The sequence below is a fragment of the Cenococcum geophilum genome (genome assembly GCF_001692895.1).
Source record: "Cenococcum geophilum 1.58 unplaced genomic scaffold K441scaffold_67, whole genome shotgun sequence".
Classification (NCBI taxonomy): Eukaryota; Fungi; Ascomycota; class Dothideomycetes; order Gloniales; family Gloniaceae; genus Cenococcum; species Cenococcum geophilum.
This window is the reverse complement of record NW_027137625.1, coordinates 13,175-33,674: the sequence shown is the minus strand read 5'-3', so window position 1 is coordinate 33,674 and position 20,500 is coordinate 13,175. Positions and strand designations below refer to the sequence as shown.

The 20,500-nt window shown below is 41.3% G+C and overlaps 4 protein-coding genes across 4 annotated transcripts; 1 reads left to right on the top strand and 3 right to left on the bottom strand.

The window, feature by feature from the left end:
* Positions 1-9,003: 9,003 nt before the first annotated feature.
* On the top strand, positions 9,004-11,900 carry K441DRAFT_621174 (MFS general substrate transporter; the record flags this gene model as incomplete). Its single annotated transcript, XM_067645960.1, has 4 exons — positions 9,004-9,242; positions 9,296-9,525; positions 10,731-11,003; positions 11,071-11,900. 4 exons carry the CDS (start codon positions 9,004-9,006, stop codon positions 11,898-11,900), a joined length of 1,572 nt encoding a protein of 523 aa, XP_067497966.1.
* Positions 11,901-12,034: 134 nt separating this feature from the next.
* On the bottom strand, positions 12,035-12,571 carry K441DRAFT_738349 (uncharacterized protein; the record flags this gene model as incomplete). The annotated part of the gene is made up of 1 exon (XM_067654335.1): positions 12,035-12,571. One exon carries the CDS (start codon positions 12,569-12,571, stop codon positions 12,092-12,094), a length of 480 nt encoding a protein of 159 aa, XP_067497965.1. The 3' UTR covers positions 12,035-12,091.
* Positions 12,572-14,220: 1,649 nt separating this feature from the next.
* Positions 14,221-15,517, bottom strand: K441DRAFT_690570 (uncharacterized protein; the record flags this gene model as incomplete). Its single annotated transcript, XM_067652391.1, has 2 exons — positions 14,221-15,324; positions 15,446-15,517. 2 exons carry the CDS (start codon positions 15,515-15,517, stop codon positions 14,221-14,223), a joined length of 1,176 nt encoding a protein of 391 aa, XP_067497964.1.
* Positions 15,518-16,300: 783 nt separating this feature from the next.
* Positions 16,301-19,251, bottom strand: K441DRAFT_708802 (glycoside hydrolase family 31 protein). Its single transcript, XM_067653804.1, has 2 exons — positions 17,610-19,251; positions 16,301-17,560 (listed from the first exon to the last, which is right to left on the bottom strand). Exons 1-2 carry the CDS (start codon positions 19,194-19,196, stop codon positions 16,589-16,591), a joined length of 2,559 nt encoding a protein of 852 aa, XP_067497963.1. The 5' UTR covers positions 19,197-19,251; the 3' UTR covers positions 16,301-16,588.
* Between the last annotated feature and the right edge of the window lie 1,249 nt (positions 19,252-20,500).

Sequence of the window (20,500 nt, the reverse complement as noted above, 5' to 3'; positions counted from 1 at the left end):
AGCATTTCGCAGCTATGCGAAGTTATAAATCACCTAAAGATAGTCAAGTTGCGTTAGCAGAGAGATAATTTAATAAAGAAAATAAAACAGATATAAAATGGCTCTAAGCCTTTTACTCCTTTCGATAAAGAAGACCTTATTTAATAGAGAAAAGAAGTAAACGCTACTCTAAATTAAAAGATAAAGTATTTATAAAATAAGGTAGAACGGATAACTAGAGAAGCGTATTTTATAAATAACAATATAATAGAGCTTAAGGAGGAGTGTAAAGGCGTATTACCTAATAATTTAAGCGCTGCTAACTAGGCTGCTATTATTCCCTACTAGCTAAAGGAGCAGGCCCGCATTATAGAATTACTTAGCAGCCTATATAGAGATCCTATGGAGCTAGTATACCTTAACTAGCGGATTAATCTTATCCGAAATTTTACGAAGTTATACTTACGTTAAATAGCTTAATAATAAATACGCCTTCTAACCTATTAAAAAGGATAGCTATAAAGTAGGAAGATTTAGCAACGCCTTATTTATTCCCTTTAGAATATAACCCTTACTAGTGTCTATTTTATATAGGTAATAAGCGTTTACCTTACTAGTAGAGAATTTTCTGTTAGAGTTAGCTAGCTAAGATAATAGATCATATTAAGGATAGCTATCTCCATTTATTTGCACTAGATATAAAAATTCCCTATAATTATTTAGTGTGCAAAAAAAGGCATATAATATTAAATGGCGTCCTACACTTTAAAAGCCACGCTTAGATAGTTTATAAATTCTATATAACCTTTCTACCTTTATTATAATAAGTATATTTACGCTAGGGGAGTTAAAAGAAGAGAGAAGGGAAGGAGAATTTAATTTTAGTAGAGTGTAATTTAGCGAGGGTGTAATTCTTAATAAGGGTTGCAATTTTGGTGGGATTTTTTTAATAGTCTTTATAAGAGTCCGAATTTAAAATGCTTTTAACCTTTAGCCTAAATTTAGGTGCTCTAATTTTAGGTCCTTAATCTCTTGCACCTTATCTTGCTCTAAACTATAGTACTCTAGGAATTAAGTTCCTTAAAATCCTTAGATTCTAAAAATAGCTTTAGGGAATATTTAATTGCAGGTTTAGACTTCTATTAGGTGCCTACTCTATTGCTTTTATTATAGCGTATTATTAAGCCCTTGCTAAGTTATATATAAGAGGTATTACGTATTAGCCAAATTCTTTATCTTAGTTAACTCTAGACCCTTAGTAAGGAATTTACCTTATAGAGCTAACTACTGCTAAGTCCTATAAACTCCTAAGCTAATTAAAAGCCAGCGCTACCTTACCCTACCCCTATAACCCCCTAAGTCCTATAAACTTCTAAGCTAATTAGCAGCTAGCGCCGCTATACCCCTTATATGCTATAGGGGCTAGCGCTTTTACTAGCTTTAGTAGCCAATTATAAAGCGTTAAGGTAGATTTCTCCCTAAGGGTCTAAGGGATTATAGGCGCGTTTTGTAAGAGTGTGCCACTCTTACTAGTAGACGACTGCTATTTCGCCTTTAATACTATATATCGCCCCCTAATATAGCCCTACTTAGCTTACTAATACCTTTATTTAAAAGTTTTCTAGCTACTAATAGACCTTAGCAATATATTTAAGGATTTCTTTAATGGCGATAACCCGTTAGTAGGGGGGACTTAGGCAGTCTCTTTAAGATTAACAGCGTATTATATAATATATTACGTAATAGCGCGTAAGCTATCTTATAGATACCTTCTTAGGCCACTAAGCCCCTTAGATTCCCCCTTATAGAGTATTATATATATTATTTCTACTAGCCTACTTTTAGTAACCTAATATAACCAAATAGATAATAATAGCCGACCCGATACTAATACTATTTCTTTTTAGTTTAGACCCAAATCTCGCTATTTAATTAGCGTATATTACAGACTTGCTATAAAGGATCTTGGTCCTTTTATTATAACCTTTTAGTATTTCTTATTTCCTTTAGCCCTTTAGAGGCGTAGAGTTTTTTTATATAAAGCTTAGAACTAGGTCCTATTTAGGCAGCTAAGGTATGCCTAGGACTATATTAAATCTAGTTACCTCTCCTATAAGAAAGGAGTTTACTCTACCTTACTTTAATCCAAACAAGTTAGTAACCTTATATATTATACTAGCTATTCCGTATATGGCTAGAGGTTAGTAATTAAGGGTCTTATACCCTCCTAGCCTCCATTTATTATAATTTAGTATATTACGTACTAGTAGGGACGGGGTAATAATATTAGCTTCCACTCTATAATTGATAAGGGTATAGACTAATATATTACCCTATAGGCCTCTTACGCTTACTATAACTTAAATTAATAAGCTACCTAGGCCTCTCTATCTACTAGAGTTGCAGGCTTCCTCTTATTACTCCTTTATATATATAACCTTACCTATAATATATAGAGCCGTTACGTTATAGGGTTTGCTTTTTTTTTCCTTTTTTAGCTTACGGTAATTCCTAGTAATATAGCCTAGTTAGTTACAGTTATAATATTTTAGACTTAGTTACTCTTTAGCTTCCCTTCCCTATTAGGTTTAGGCCGATTTTCTTTAGATAGATTTTTCTAGGACGACAATAGACCTAATTGTTGTTATCGATTTTAGTATATTTTTAAGTTATTTGCGGCGCTCTAAGACCTTTTCCTTAAGTTTTTTATTTCTAAGGGTATTTGTTTCTAGGCCAATTTAAATAATTTGCGCTTTATGTCCCTATATACTTCTTTAGCATCTAGTTTTATTTTAGATAAATTGTAGTATTCTACCCCTAGGACATAAAATAGCCTCTTTTATATTTTGTTTAATAGGGCCGCTTTATACTCTAAAATCTATATTTCCTTATCTTATATACCTAGCTCTCTCTATTATATATGGAGGTATTATAATAGGTCCAATAGGGTCCGGTTTCCTTATATTACTCTTTTAATTTTAGCGAAAGTATTAGCCTTATACTCCTATTCTGTCCCAAGTAACAATAATATATACTCTTTTATTATTTCCTATATTTATTCCGCAATAGGCTATACAGCCTTTATATTATCCTATCTTTCCTACTAGATATCTCCTAAATGCTTATATATAAATTTGGTCCGTTATAATTCTATTTTAAATATATATAGGACTTAAATAAAGAACTTCTTATAGTCTTTTTCTATTTATCCTATTTATATCTCTCTTTACCTATAAACTTTATTAGTGGCTATAGTTTAGGCAATTGGGATTATAACGCAGCGCCCCTAATAGGTAAGTTAATCTCTCTTAGGTTTAGTAGGGTAGGGGTTAATATAGTTAAGGATTTTGCTAGTATTCTTCTATCCTCTTTTAGTGGTTATTAATATTCCTCCAGTTCTTACCTTATTTGTAATAATATCTATTATTTCTTAACGAGCTCTAGCTGCAGTTATATAGTTACTAGCTTATTATCTAGACTTTAGTTTTCTACCTCTAATTAAGCTAGCTTTCCTCTTTATATAACTCTTTAGGGTTCTTATTTAAGGTTATCCTCGCCCTATTAGTTAAGATTAACTTATTTTATTCTTCTACTTCCAATTCTTTATTATCAGAGTTTTTTAGATCTAGTTAGATTGTATTAGATGCCGATTAGGAGTTTAATGGTCCCGCTACCGTATTTTATTTATTCTTCTTTATTTGCGGTTAGTTTACGCCTAATATTATATTATGCGGTTAGAGGTTTATATTCGTCTAAGGACCTTATAGTACTATAAGGAGCTATTCGCGTATAAGGAAACTGGAAGTTTTTAAGGTTAATATAGTAGAAAAAGGCTTAACTCGGCACAATTGGTTAATAGAGAATACTATCTATATTTAACATATTACAAATAACTGTCCCCCTACTAGAGCAGCTACTTATAGTTTTATCTAGCCCCGTCTAGTTAGGACTTTTCTAGATTAAAGTAAAGCCTCTAATTGGTCTAATTCTATCTATAGCTCGGGCTAGATATACCTTGTTATTCTAACTTAGGTCCACTTCGGCTCCGTATAAGGCCGTAAGTCCTTCTCTACTCCAATTGTTACCAGATCGTCACTATTTGTAATAATAAGCAATATAAAAACAGCTAATAGTGCCCTAGTATAGGCCGCAACTTCTATAGCACTAACTATTTAGCCTACCGTTAATCTAGCAGCTAGTTATATAGCTAGTCCTACTATAGGCCCAGTATAGACTTGGCCTATATATATAAATAAGCCCTTAGTAATTAAGGAGCTTGCTTTTTATATAGCTAAAAAAAACTACTTTATAAAGGACTACCTAATAGTAATAAAAATAAATAAAATTTTATTAATTTAGAAGGTTAGTATAGAGTTAAAAAAAAAAGAGGAACCCTAGAGAAAGACTCCTCTTTAGGGTTAAAAGGGATTAATATATTATATATTAATCTAGGTCACCTAGTTAGTAGAAAAAGCTACACTATCCCTTATACTTTATTCTGTAATAAATATTAAGTTTTAACCTCTACTTTAGCTAACTTAGGAGTAAATATTTTTACTTTAATTAATATAAAATACGTTATAAAATTAGCTAACTTTTTAAATATACCTCTTAAAGAACTACCTAAACTAATTCCTATTTATGGGTATAACAGATAAATAAAACTACGTATTATAACTATCTTGTGGATTTACCTCTATATTAACGGACAAAGGTAGTATAACACCCCCTTCCTTATTACGGACCTTAGAAGCTATAATATAATCTTAGGGAGAAAATAGCTAGCCTATTTAGGCTTATAGCTTAATATACAGAATAGGTAGCTTATCTAGCCTAAAACTATAGCCCTAATACTTTCTTTTATAAAAGAAATTAGCATTATAATAGAAAACCTTATACAGCCGTAGATAATTACTACTTACTAGGTTAATACTATGCAAAGGGACCAGGCTTTTAAGAAAGACATATAGCTTAATCTATAACGGATTTAAATACTACGCCGCCCTTAGACTACCTACGCTATACCTCTCGTACTAGAAACTTAGGAAGTTAGTAGTAATTTAGCTAAGTCTCTTATAGAGAACTTAGGCCCTATATAGCTATAAAGGAAAACTAGGAATATTAAACAATATACTAAACTAATAGACTAAAAAAATAACTTATAGAAAATAGAATGTAAGCTAAGGAAGATTATAAACCCTATACCGCAAAATACAGCCTAATAAATATTTATAAAGAAACCTATAGACCTCCTACTAGTTAATATCTGCTATATTAGCGCCGTAGGATTCTACTAGAACTTAGTCTAACCTAATACCGTTACCTTTACTACCAGCTTACATAAAATTAATTAAATAATTAAGGAATAGAAAAATAAGCTTAGTAAATAAAAAGGCGAGTTTATAAACGAGGAGCTAGTAGAATAGAAACTACCCTATTAATACTAGAAATTTAAGGACGTATTCTCTAAGGCAGCGTCTAATATACTCCCGCCTTACTAACCATACAACTATAAGATTAAAATTAAGCTAGATAAGGAAGGCACCCTTAGCTATATCCCCCTTTATTAATAGTCTACTACTAAAATATAGGCTATAAAATAGTACCTTATTAATAACCTAAATGAGGGCTTTATTAAGCCTAGTTATGCTCTTTTTAACTTATATATTCTCTTTACTAAAAAGCTAAATATAGGACTTTATTTCTGTATTAACTACTATAAACTTAATAATATAACCCGTAAGGACCGCCACCTACTACCCTTATTTAATAAGACTTTAACCTAAATAAGTAGAGCTAAGATCTTTACTAAGCTTAATATCTATTAGGCTTTTTACTAGATTAGAATAAACCCTAAGTTAGAAGATCTTATTTTATTTTAGACCCGTTATAGAATATATAAATATAATATACTTCCTTTTAAACTAACCAACGGACTAACTATGTACTAGCGATATATAAATAATATACTCTTTAACTACCTTAATAACTTCTATACGGCCTACCTAGATAATATTATAATCTACTTTAAGAATAAGTTAGAATATAAGGAGTATATTTATAAAGTCCTATAACGGCTCCACAAGGCCGGCCTCTAGGCTAATATTAGGAAATTAGAATTTAGTATTAAGCGTATAAAGTACTTAGGGTTTATTATTAGTATAGATAGAATTAAAGCAGACCTAGAAAAGACGGCTATAATTAACTAATAGGTACCCCTAAGGACCGTAAAGGGGGTATAGTTATTTCTAGGGTTCTATAACTTCTACTAACGCTTTATTAAAAACTATAGTAGGATTACCTAGCCCCTAAGCCGACTTACCCGTAAAGACTAGCCCTTTTACTTTAATACTATATATAGGCAGGCCTTTAATAAGCTTAAGAAACGACTAGTCTCTACTCTCTTACTTATCTACTTTAACCTAAAACGGCCTTTAATACTAGAGACCAATGCCTTAAATAGTATTATAGCTAGCGTTTACTCCTAAAAGTAAACAGATGGAAAATAGTACCCTACTACTTACTATTTAAAGACTATAGTAGATACTAAGCTAAACTACCTAATTTATAACAAAGAAATGCTAGCTATTATCTCTAGCTTTTAGCACTGGCGAGCCTAACTAAAAGGCACCCCTAAGTCTCTTTAGGTAATTTCCAATTATAAGGCCTTGGAATATTTTATAATAATAAAGGCCCTTACGGCCTAATAGGCGCGCTAGGTAAATACCCTATCTTAGTTTAACTTCCTAATTATATATAGGCTAGGCACTACTAACTATGCGGACGCTCTTATAAGGTATAAATAGGATATAAATAACTAGATAGCTGTAAAGATCTTATTATAGACCTAGGCGCTACTATAACTAAAGTACCTTAACCCCTAAATATAGGCAGAACTAAATATAGACTCTTTAGACGCTAAAATATACCCTATTAACTCCACGGAACTTAACCTTATTAATAAACTACTATAGGTAAACCATACGGTAGAAGTACCGTAAAAAGACAAAGAACGTTACTAGCCTATAGTCCCTTAAAAATAGACCGCTTATGTACCGTAAATAGCTAATAGTAGTAGAGGAATAGAACCTATAGACTTAGCTTATTACTAAAGCATATACCTAGGTCTCTACAGCCTACCCTAGGAAAAATAAGACCCGTAAGGTTATTAGTAAACATTACTACTAGCCCGGAATAGTTATAAATATTAACCATTACGTATAGAACTGTAACAACTACCCTAGGTCTATAATTTCATAAGATAAGACTTTAGGATTATTAAAACCTCTCCTAATACCTAACCGCCCCTAGTAGTATATCTTTATAGACTTCTATAAGCTATCTATAGACCGTAACGGATATAATATAGTTATAATTTTAGTTAACCGCTTTAGCAAGCGCCTGTTCTTAATTCCCTATTATAAGAATATTAATGCTAAGCAAGCGACCTAACTATATATCTACTATATCTACTATATTTACGGACCACTAGATACTATTATATCTAATTACGGGCCGTAATTTATATCGGCCTTTTAAAACAAGTTTACCTAGATCCTAGGCATTAGGCTAAAGCTTTCTATAGTATACCACCCCCAGATAAACAGCTAGACAGACTGTCTTGTCAACAAATGCAAAAGGGTAGCAAGAGTAACAAAATCCAGTCGTCCAACGCAGCAATTAATTCCGCTTGATTTCAGGAGCTATGTCCTTCCTAGAGAAATACGCGACCAGCCGATCCACCTGTATTTCCGAACATTCGAATCAATATACAGAGTTCTGCACATTCCATCCTTTCAGCGAGAGTATATCCAATACTGGAACAATTCTCAAGCAGCAAGCTCGGACTTAATCATAAAACTTCTGGTTATAGCCATAGGTACATACTTTTACGGGAAGAGAGAGTCATCGCAATGACATGTTAGAGGCATTGGGAAAAGTGGAGAGCAGCACAGGAAAGAGTGATTCCGAAGGTCGATACAATTTGCATACAAAACGGGGACGTCAAAACATCAGTGATCTTTTTGGACTGGACTAGAGTGGTCCGGGCTCAAATCCACTCCACCAGCACACCAAATGCTGGAGCTCCGAAGCAAATATATACTATAAATAGAAAGTCTTGGCATAAATATAGTGCTGAGGAGGTAGAGGTAAAGGTGGTAGATATTACTGATATTAAATTAGGTTCTTTACTTAATGTCTTTATTAACGTCTCTATTCTTATCGCCGTTATTAGTATTATCGCCTTAATAGCGGCGAACTCTACCTCTAATGCCTCCTTCCGCTTACGCTATATCGGTAACGTTCGTATTTTGGTATTTTAGGCGCCTTCGTTAAGGCGTGACACCGAATATACTTCTTGCCGTTTTTCCTTAACGCGTCGGTTCCGTTTAGGTTAATTTCTTTAGAAATAATAAGGATATCATCTAAGGCAGGTGTATAGATAGGGAAGAATCGTTCTATATTAGTTAGCGAGGAACAATACTAAAAGGGTAAGCGGCAATACTAAGGGAGAGGTAAAAAGGCGACGGCGAAGATAATAGGCTAAGGTATAACTAGAAGTTTTGGATTTGGTGGCTGATACTAGCTATTAAGAACGCCAGGCCATTATAGATACCCCCGATTGGCTAATCCTACGCACTTACGATATAATATTCTTTTTCCTTTCTCCCGATTGGGTATAGGGTTTGGAGCTCCAAGAGCTCCACTACCTAAGATCCACTCCATCCACCAATCAAATCACCTAGATCTACTCCAGGGCAAGCCTCAGTCCATCCTAGAGCTCCATATTGGCTCCAGTCCAAAAAGATCATTGCAAAACATAGGTTAGTTCGGTTATTATAATACGAGTATACGAACACGAACCCGAGCCCGCTCCCGAAATAAGGACATTTGTAATAATTATGCTAGACTCAGAACTCCTCCAAGCCGGCTAGTAATGCCGTTCTCTAATTTCCCGCGCGGGGCCTAATGTCTGTTATACAGTCCTCGCCATTCCAGAACCTTCCCTCGTCCATGGCATCAATGGATACTTTCAAGACTTCGGACGATAGTCGTCCACATTTGAGTCCGGACACCGCAGAAGGTCCTAAACCCACTGGCCCGATTGGTCATCTAGAAAAACGGAGCTCAGAGATTATACCGAACCCGAATCTGATCTGGTGGAATGAGCCAGAGAACGAAGATCCTTCCAACCCAAAGAACTGGTCAACCTCTCGGAAATGGATGCACGTTGGCATACTGTCCTCCATCACCTTTCTTACGTATGCCGCGTCCCTGCTACATTTAACTTGGACTCTACCTAAGGAAGCTGTAGACCCCTTGCGTCCTCGATGTTCGCGCCTGGAGTACCTCAAGTCATGCAAGATTTCAGGGCCACATCGAATCTCCTCGCAACATTCGTCGTTTCAGTCTTTGTGCTGGGCTTCGCGTTTGGTCCACTATTGCTAGCACTCCTCAGCGAAATGTATGGTCGCATTCCAGTTTATAACACCTGCAATGTGGCATTTTTGGTATTCACGATCCTCTCCGCAGAAGCTAAAAGCAGTGATCTTTTTGGACTGGGTTAATCTTGGACCTCCATGGTGGAGCCGTAGTTTGACTGGACTGGGTCCTGTCGATTTGGTTGGTTGGATGGAGTGGATTTGAAGCCGTGGAGCTCTTGGAGCTCCAATTCTCTAACCCGATTCGAGCAGGTGTAATATAAGGGTGAGCCAATCAGCGACTGAGGATGAGCTTTAATTTCATAATTGGGTGTACGAACCACACAATCTGAAAGCTCTGGTGTATACAAGCGTCGTTCCTCTTGCCCCCGTCGCCGTCGTCGTCATTGTCATCGTCGTCGCTTTAATTGATTTATTCTTATCTTTTTTCTTACTGCCACCATAGATCGATATTTGTCAACCCAATTGCCTTCTGTATCCGATGATGTAATCCTTGCGCCTAAGAGCTTTAACCTAAAAGCAGATGAGTCAAAAACAATTAATGAGTTCAAGCCTACACCAGTAGCTCGGCAGCCGCTAGCTACAAGAGAGAAGATATACACCTCCGCCTGAGCTTATAAACGCCTTAAGACGACTCATTAAGAATGCAACGACCTATCGCCAATCGATCACTTTGAGGAATATCTTGCTACCAACCGCGTACTTCTTGCCGAGAATTAACACTTTGACGTCTTACAATACTGACAGGATCGCTATGAGAGCCAGCCGGATCTTGCTCGATTTGCGCTTGATATATTGGCCGTGCCTCTTATAAGCGATAAATGCGAGCGACTCTTTAGCACCTGTAAGATCCTTCTCAGCAACCGGCGTTTCTGATTATAAATGAGTATAATTAAGGCAAATGAGGTTCTTCAGTATTTATATGGGCCACCGCCAAAAGGTAGATTTGACAATAAGGAAGTAAATGAGTTGGTAGGAAAGCCTTGCGAAAGGGTGCCGCTCAAGGAAGCAGTAAAGGCCCCTGCCGTTGCCGCAGAGGCAGCTGCTCAGGTAGAGGACGACATGACTGATAAGGAGGAAGAGAAACTAGATAAGCAATATGCGGCTATTAAGATTGACTACGAGAATAAGGTTATTGGTGAGGTATAATATAGGTAGCTTTGGTGAGTTATTCTATATCTACCCTTCCTTTTGCAACACCACGCTGACGCCAAGCCTTTCTATATTTAGTATATAAATGCACTGGAGCTCCATGGAGCTCCTGGAGTCAAACAATTTACTAGCTGGATGGAGTGGATTTGAGCTCAGACCCACTCCACTCCAGTCCAAAAAGATCACTGGCTAAAAGTATGGGGATGTTGGTGGCGGTGCGGTTCCTAGCAGGGGCCTTCGGTGTAGCTATTATTACTTGCGGCAGCGGTTCAATCACAGACATAATGCCACCCGAGCAAAGGGGAGGAGCAATGGCTGTTTGGGCTGTAGGCCCCATACTCGGTCCGGTAATAGGTCCCGTGGCAGGCGGATTTCTTGTCACAACCAAGGGATGGAGGTGGGTTTTCTGGGTTATCTCTATTCTCGTGAGTCCAAATCTGCTCAATTGAACACTTTATACCTTGCATTACCCAATAGCTAACCCTCTGATGGGCAGGTGTTATTACAGTTATTGCAGCCCTCTTTCTGAGGGAAACGTATGCCCCAGTATTATTGGAGCGGAAGGCCAAGAGATTGAGGAAGGAGACCAGCAATCCTGAACTCCAGTCCAAACTTGCTTCGGATCTTACAGAGAAGCAACTTTTCGCGCACAGCATCTTACGCCCTACGAAAATGCTCCTTCGCTCTCCTATTGTGTCGATGATGTGCGTGTATACCGCCGTCACATACGGCCTGCTCTATATCCTTTTTACGACTTTTACCTTCGTCTTTGAGGGTGTGTACGCCTTCTCTCCATCCAAAGCAGGTCTCTCTTTCCTTGGAAGTGGCGTGGGAACCATTGTTGGCCTCCTATTTGTTGGTATATTCAGCGACGGGACTCTTCGGAAGGTGATAGCCAGTGGGAAGGCTACTCGACCGGAAGATAGACTGGCACTTTTTATTACTGTCCCTTCTGCATTGAGTATTCCCGCAGGTCCATTTATCTATGGTTGGTCTACTGGCAAGCATGTCCATTGGATTGTCCCTGAGATTGGGACTGCGGTGGTGGGATTTGGTATGATCAGCCTCGTTATGTGTATACAGACGTATCTGGCCGATGCGTTTACAATCCATGCGGCTAGCGCGACCGCAGCCAACGCAGTTCCGAGGAGTTTGCTGGGCGCTCTGCTTCCCTTGTGTGGATTAGACATGTACAATTCTTTGGGCCTCGGATGGGGGAACAGCTTACTTGCTTTCATTGCTCTGGGACTTGCGCCGGTGCCTTGGTCCTTCAGGTTTTATGGTGAGTGCATACGGACGAATCCAAAATGGCAGGTCAAATTCTAGGTATATTTGCTGAGGGCACTGGCGAGTCCATCTATCGCGATAGTCGCCAGGCTAGAGAGTCGGATCCCCAATAGTCTAGGTGCGATTGCAGGGCGACAGCGTTGGCGAGGACGTAGGTTTGGGGAGGTACTGCGATTAAGCGGCCATCTAAATCCAGGGTTGCAGGAGTGTCCCAGGTCCTCTTTGGGATGCTAAGAACCTGAGGGTATAGGCGGAGAGCCTCGTACTGTGGGGTTTTGGTCAGTAGTTAAAGTTCCATTTGTACTTGAGCGGAGGAGCTGACCACATCGTTTCGGGTATGGAAATAACTCTTCGTAATTTAGGATATCAATTGTCTTGCCGCTAGCAAAAACTTGGTCAACTCCCTCAATTACCCATTCCTGCCAATCTGGGAATGCAGCAAAAAGATAAAAGGCGTACGAAATAGCATGGCCAGTACTTTCGTGGCCAGCGAAACTGTACGTGAAGATGTTGCCATAGATTTCGTCGTCCGTCAGGCCTTTGTTGATTGAAAATCCCTCAATCATGGTTCTTTGGGAGCCTGAGCTAATATCACCAAACAATAGGAGTCGAGCTTCCTCAGACTTCAGGACTGGCATACTAAGGAGATTCGCCTCCGGGGTATATTCCTGCGCTGCTCTGAGTTTCTCGGTGTTGACCATTTCAACCATGTGGCGTTTGAGATTGTGGACGCTCTTGCAAAACGTGGAGAGGCTCTTGCGAAGGTAAGGCGATTGATAAAAAATCTTGCCAACAGTATCAGAAGCTTCACGTTTCCGAGGACCGTCTCCAGGCGGTCTCGATAGCTGGGCACACTAATGTTTTGACTTGCCTGCATCATCCGACTCGCTGCGGAATTGCTGGACAATGCCGAATCCGGCGGATGCAAGGATGTGCAGGGCGGGTGTCGGGGTGTCCGATCCGACGGAATGTGGCATCCAATGAGCCCATTTTAGCTTAGTATTTGAGCATCTGATTGGTCTGTTGAAGTGGCTCTGTCCAAACCAATCGGTTGTGTTCGTTGAATGTAGAAGCGGTAATGTTACGGTGGCGTTGCCATTCTGCACCATCAGTAGCCTAGGTAACCATAAATACCATACTATGTTGATAAGATATTACTGAGGGTACGTTTGGTCTGCAGATGTATCATTTCTGGCCAACGTTAATCTTGGGATATTACTAGAAGCGACAACCTGCTAGTTAGTGAGCATGGTTTGATAAAGTCCCTCTTCATGGAAACCTGGCCGCTAACAGCTGTATCTGCAATGTAAACCTCAACTTCCAAAGGCGTAACGTGTGCAAACATTTTGCCGTATTTTGGTGCATCCGATATTTGTCGTGATAATTCCAACCGTGCTTGTTGAGATCTGTGAAAGAACCTAGGCCGAAAGGGAGCTTTCCTACGAAAGACATGAGAGCATGTTGGCCGAGCATCTATATTGGATTATGTACACAGATAGGGCTGATGACGATCGGCAAACTGGTGGACTTTCCACGTTTGATACTTTGGAGGAGTGAATTGACAGACGTCAGCAACCATAGACTCAATGCAACAGGAATAAACTACAGCAACATGATTGGAGAGAATTTCAAAGGGATAAGTGATTGACTAGAGGCGGTATGGAGGGAAAGTAGGAGTTGCCCAGAAGATGCCTGTCAAATATCGGCATGGAGTCTAGCATGCTGGACGTGTCAGGCTAATCTGCAGCGCAAGGGATTGAATGAAAGGGCTCGCGACCATCGTTAGTGAAGTCAGAAACATGAACGTGTACAGGATCTGCGAATGTCATGTCAAAGTGTGGACTCGTCTTCGTGCTCGTGTTCGGCTTCGTGCCGAACCGCGATAGTATCCGACAGCAAATAATTTTGAGTACTTATGCGCCAATTGACGGGTTTTTGATTACCCTGTTCCTAGTGTCCCACAGGCTTACATATTGGACTCCAACTTAATCTTGACACCCATCCTCTAGTTAGAAATTTCTCCACATCATCTTTTCATCAGATCCGCGAGCGCTATAGATTCACCAGATCGACTGGCAGTTTTCATGGCTGGGCGTCCTAATCGTTTGCCATGAATCCGATTAAACCCAAAGAAATTCATGAAATTCACACTGCGGTTTCCATTTCTGAAGAAATTTTTTTTACCAATGGCTATTCTTCACCTCTGACTCTATCCGAAAGAGACCTTCGCTACGTTAATATAAGGTGCGAAATTAGTTCTAGGAGAATTGCAAATAAACCGAAGATACCAAGGATCAGATCGGGACTTACTAGATGTGTCAGTTTACGTTGAACTCCGGTAAAGACAACACGATGCTGGCTAACCTGGCTTCCAACCTAACTGCTCAATGGGCCATTGTATCCAGTGCTGGTGCTCATGGTCCAAGGCATGGTATATACTAGAAATGAGATGAGTACTCCAGCCTTCGACCCACCACACCGAATTTAACCGATGCAAAACAACGGAGAAGTATGCGACGATACAAAGTGCCTCTGGTTGGCGCTGGCTAACCAGTCCCAGGAACTCCTCGGAGACGCCGAGAAGCCAGATAAAGACGTCGGTTATTTCACATGTCTCAGATTCTAGGCTGTTGATCGCTACGAAAGATTTGCCTATCTCATGGATGGCTGTATCGTAGGTCTCGAGCAGTTTTTGTTCCGTCACGGTCTCCTTTATAAATCGTTGAAGCTTTAGCAGGTGTTCATCATCGTTCGCGCCCGAACCCTTTTCCCGCAACTTAAACCTGCGTGAACCAATGGAGAACATTGGTCCAAGGGGTCCCGACTTCAGAGTTTCTATTTCCGAATAGATAATTAATCGCGTGCCTCGGAAAAGAATGAGCCAATCTGATATTCCACTTTCTCCGACGAGAAGGAAGTCGCCGGGTATACGTGGTTTAGCACAGGATATGAGGCACGTTAACGCCGCGAAAAGATAGAGACTAGAGCAATTTTCCTGCGTAATATCCGGTAGAATGGGGTTTGCCATGCGAAGAGCAGTTTCGTGAAGCAGTAAAGCCTGACTGATATAGAACTCCTTTTGGGTGGGTCTATAGTAAGCTAGGTGTAGCGCTGATAATGCAAGGATAGCACGCATGACGTAAGTCGAGGAGAATCCGATTTGAGGAACAGTGACCCGCCACACCGATTGGACCACGGGATGCCTCGAAAGAGTGTAAGCCGTGGACGTGGAGTAGTTGTGAAGCAATTCTAATTCAGTCATGTTCATCCCCGATGCTTGGCTCTGACTAGAAGAAAAGTCTGAAGAAATTTCGTTTCTATCAGGAGTTTGAAGAGCAGTTTGACTAGACGTTGAAGCTTCAGATAGAATGGCAGGTGGCGGCGAAGACGTCCGCATTGGCTTGAAGATGCAGTCTATCCCGTGTTTCGTGCAATTATTGCACTTTGGCCTGTTTTCATCACACTTGGCGTCCCAGTGACGCATCAGCTAACCATTCATAAGATAGGATCACGTGTGAGAAGGCGACACGAGATGAAAAATCCGACCTTAGATGTCGGGGTTAAGATCAAGTGGTCCAACTAACCTTGACTTTCCTCATTTTGCATTGGATACAGCCAGTCCTTGACTTTCGGTGTGTTCTCCGTCCGCTTTTCATTGCTTTTTGTACACTCTTTGCTTACTTGCCGGATCCTGGAGCTTTCTTGTAGCCGTATGTTGGGCTATATTCTATGTAGGGGGTCTTGGAAAGGATAGTAGAGTGAGTTGGTTGGGACTGCGTTGGGATTCCTTTGAGGATAGCGAGGCTGTTGCCTTTCGCTGCGGATGACACCGGAAGATGCCGAGAGTTTAATTTTTGCCGACCACGACATTGCCATAGTTAATAATGCCACACCATGCTAGGCGATGGGGAAGGCTGTTCGGATTGGGCGCAAAGTGAAAAGGCGGCTGAAGTTTGGGGGCGCGCATGGCTATTTTAAGACGCGCGTTCTGAAGAGTTTGTCTGCCCTATCAACATCCTCTACTAAACTATTTATATTGTAATCAATAGCAGAGTCAATCCACCAAGGAGCTAAGTGATCGAGTGGCTGGGATCTGAGACGAGAAGAGTCGCCACCCCCGCACGTAGCAATCCCCCTTTACATTGCATGTTCGTCTCAACGTTCGGGATGCGGAACTTATCCCTCCGTCGATTGATCAATTAATACAACAAAGTGCATTATTCCAGGACGAGTTTTACCATGATTTCGTTTGTCGCTACCCTTGCCGCTTGAATACTCTACTACTGCAGGCAAAAAAGTGCAAAGGAATAAAGACTATTGCAACTAGCCACAATGCCTTCTCGTCAACCGTCTCCCAGCCTTGAGCTTGGCGTTAAGAGTAGCAATAAAGCAGTTGCAGATAGACTAGGCCAAATTAAAGTCAGAGAAAGTGTAATTGTCGCTGGAGTCTACTACACACTATCGTGCCTATACACCACCTCTTTGCATCTCGTTGTAAGGGCGTGTTGATCGTGTCGATTAAACTGCGCGGAATTATACCCTTTTGTATAGAATTATACCTAAAACAGGTAGAAATATGCTAAAATGGCATGAAATTATGCCGTTTGGTTGCCAAGATCAACAGGCGCTTACAACGAGATGTAAAGAGGCGGTGTACATCATTGCGATAGAGACTATGCAACTTTCCTCCACAGTGTGTACAACGCTGCTCCTTGGCCCGAAGTCCTCTACAACTTAGAAGTATAACGATCTTCGCTTCCAAAGACCCTGCAACTCCGCTCGTCCGTGCAAATGAATGCCATGGTGTGGCCATCAACATAAACATCACGTTTATCTCCAGCGGGAAGAATTATACTCAATCCCTTCCAGGTAGGGGAATACCCCTCCTGCAACCTCTGCTCAAAAGCGACCCAGATTTCCGTTTCACTCCACCCATAACTGATTACAAAGGTTGAGATTTTTGCCGGGGCAGGTGAAATTCCGTCGTCTTCATACCAAGAGTTACTGTAGGCTCTTTCACCCGAGTTTCCTAGACCAGGAAATATTTCCACCGCTCTATAATCGTCTGCTGGAAGCTCTGCTGGATTAGTGTCCTCTCCAGCCGACAAGGTCTGACATGGTCTTCCAACTGGGACGGCGCCCCCAACTTTTGCTATTACTGGGATACTCTCATCCCACTTGGAGCCGATGTCATGCCACTCTCCTGAAGAGAGATATTGATAGGGAGCATTCAAATTCAAATACTGTGGAGCTGTATCATTTCCATGTGTGCCTTTAGGAAGGTAGATCCTAGATGACGATACTCCTGGTTCGTAAACACCGCCGATAAGAATTGAATCACCTAGCCAGTACTGCGTTTCTCCATCGGTGAGAGTGGGGCTCTTCCAAACCTCCGGATCCGACTCATAGCCCCACCCTATCCATCTTTGTGGGGGGGATGCGGTTGTATGGCTTTCCAGTGCCGGTGAGTAGAGATATGGCATCAATTCATATCTTCGCTTGATTGTTCTTCGTATAATATCGGTTGTAGTCGGGAACATCCACGGTTCAATTACTTCCCCGATATTATTATTATCTAGTGAGGTTTTGAAGCAGTTAATCGCAAACCTCGACGAATAGATTCCAAGTTGAATCCAGCGAACGAGAAGCTCTGGAGTTGGCTGGGGACCTTCGAAGCCACCAATATCGTGGCCATAGCACTGAAACCGTCAGCGGCATTCTCGAGTTAACGTATCAGCCATTGCTTGCCTGCAACAAGCACATGCCAGCTGTAAGGGAGAGCGCATTGGCGCCCTTCATCCCTTTCCAGCTCGTCACATTGTCCCCACTCCATGAACTTGCACAGTACCTCATTGTTCCGGCCGTGGCGCTTCTCGTTAGGACGAACGGCCTCTTATTCGGCTCGACTTCCACGGTTGCGTCATGCGATGACTTCGCCATAAACTCTGTGTTCAGACTCCTGCCCCATAAACCGACGTGACTCGCCACATGTTCCTGGTGAGTGAGGCCGGGCTCATCCAGAGCGCACTCCCAGTAGTCATCAGGGATGGTGTACTCATCGTTGTCATTCCAGATACTGTCGATTCCTAGCTTCTTCAGCTCTCGAATCCCGTCGAACCACCACTTGAATCCCGCAGCGGAGGTAAAGTCAATGTGGCCACCAACACCACTCTCTCCGCCACCTGCGCTCCAAAGGCGTGCAGTCGCGCCCTTTCCGGTTCCCGGATCCGTAAACAGTGCCCCGGCGGCTTTGAGCTTCTCATATTCCGGGTGATTGGACAGTACGTACGGCTTGACGTTAGCTATTAGGCGGATCCCTTGCCGATGGTACTCATCAATGAAGCCTTGAGGATCTGGAAAGCGATGCTTATTCCAAGTAAACACATTTCGTGTTTTCGGCTCTGTCTCCGCTACTGTGTAACCCGATGACATCTGGAATGCTGAGCAGGGAATGTCGTACTCCTTCATCTTGTGTGCGAACTCGAGCAGGGCATCGCATGCACGTGGCTCATCAAGCATAGAATATTTCATTCCACCGGCAATGTAGCCAAACGCCCATCTCGGTACAAGGAGAGGATAGCCGACCAGGTCTGCATAGGTCCGCACGACTTCTTTAAGCGTGCGACCTACAATTAAATACTCCTCCAAGCCGCCGTGCTCCTGCCTGTACACTTTGAAATGACCCCATAATCCGTCCATTTCAGAGCCTACGGAGTAGAAGCCTCTAGCGTGCGACGTAGAGAAAATACCTACGCAGCCTTCTGGAGTCGCATTAATGAGGAGAGGGATGTGTTTATACATCGGGTCCGTGCGGTAAACATCGTAGCCGAAGCAATCAGTTGCGGAAAGGATAAAGTGGCGATTGGAAAGATCCATGGGGGCGGGTTTTTCACCAAGGCCGACGTGCAGTGTACCACGCTTATAGCGAGTATAGTGGGCTATGCCAGTGCCATCAATGGCATAGGACCGTAGCGGGAGATCATGATGGATTGGTGTGTTAGAGCCGGCGAACGAGAGGGACACAGAGGGATTACAGCGCCAATCCACGTCAACAAGTACACCACCGACCTCGATCCTTTTTGATGATGCTGTGGGATTTGTCGTGGTCTTCGCTCCCTGGATGTTGGGCTCAAGTAGATGCGCGCTTGGATGTGGTGGAAGCGGATGATGGTTTGAGGTGAATGTCGTTCGAAAAAGATTGGGCCTAACTACCTGAAGAGAAAAATTGAAGGAATTATTGCGCTCCTCAGATCGCAAATACACAGCCGTTGGATAACTCCGGCCCTTGGTGGAGTCGACCTTGAAGGCCCCAGGGACAAACTCACTCTGCGGCATGTTGCTTGAGGGTAAGTGTAGCTAATTTAAAAATTCCCCGCATTGTATACCAGTGGTGATGGACTTCTCTTAGTGTCTTTGCAAAGCATGCAGATAACTATCACATATCGGGGGGGCTGATTTGGCGCGGTTACGACCCGGGTTAATACGAGGTTAGGGCCACCCCTGCTAATAACGCGCCCGAACCCCGCACGAGGTCGCGCAGCGACCGCCCCCGAGTACTTTCGCTGCGATTTTGGGCGAAAAGGTATATAATTTGTGTTAGATCGGTACTTCTGGACGGTCGTGTAATATTGCTCTAAATTTACAACACCTAAACGGGCTCTATTCCTACATTAAGGCGTCTTAGTTACTGTAGTACAGTCCTATATTAAGACGTCTTGGTTACTATAGTATAGTCCTATATTAAGGCGTCTTAGTTAATATAGTATAGTCGTATATTAAGGCGTTTTAGTTACTATAGTGCAGTTCTATATTAAGGCGTCTTAGTTACTATAGTGTAGTTATATATTAAGGCGTCTTAATTACTACAGTGCAGTCCTATATTAAGACGTCTCGGTTACTAGTATAGTCCTATATTAAAGCGTCTTAGTTACTATAGTAAAATAGGTATTATCTACTACTTAAGAGGGAGCCTTCTCTACCCTAGATATTCTTATAAAGCTAATTTAAAGAATGCTGGCCTTGTAGCTGTTTTAGCTAGTTAATAGCCTATCTCTTATCTCTTGCTATACCGTCTTTTACGCGCCGTCTTATATCCTTAATAATTCTACGGCGACGGCTATAGAATATAGCCTCGCTGTTAACCCACTAGCGTGCCCCCTAGCAGTAATTAAGAGCTTTAATTAACGGCCCACCCGCTAGCCCTAAAGTCCACTAAGTCTAGAGCTAGAAGACTAAATTACCGCCTTAAAGCATTTTATATTTCCTTAGCGGCGCCTATAGGTTAAGGATAAATAGAAGAGATAGTTAAGTATTAGCTTATGCCTACGCCAATAGGGGCGATATGGATATAGTAGACAGCTAAACGGGTGGTGCGGATATTATAAACGGCTAAGCGAATAGTGCGGATATTGTAGACGGCTAAGCAGATAGTGCGGATATTGTAGACGGCGGCTAAGTAGGTAGTACGGATATTATAGACAGCTAAGTAGGCGGCGCGGATATAGTAGACGTTATAGTAGACGGCGTAGGCTCGCTTAAAGGTAGATATATAGACTCTATAGGCCCTATTTAGATACCTATCTTCCCTTACTAGATCTATATAGGTGCGAATAATGCTAATAACCTTTTTATTTTACTAA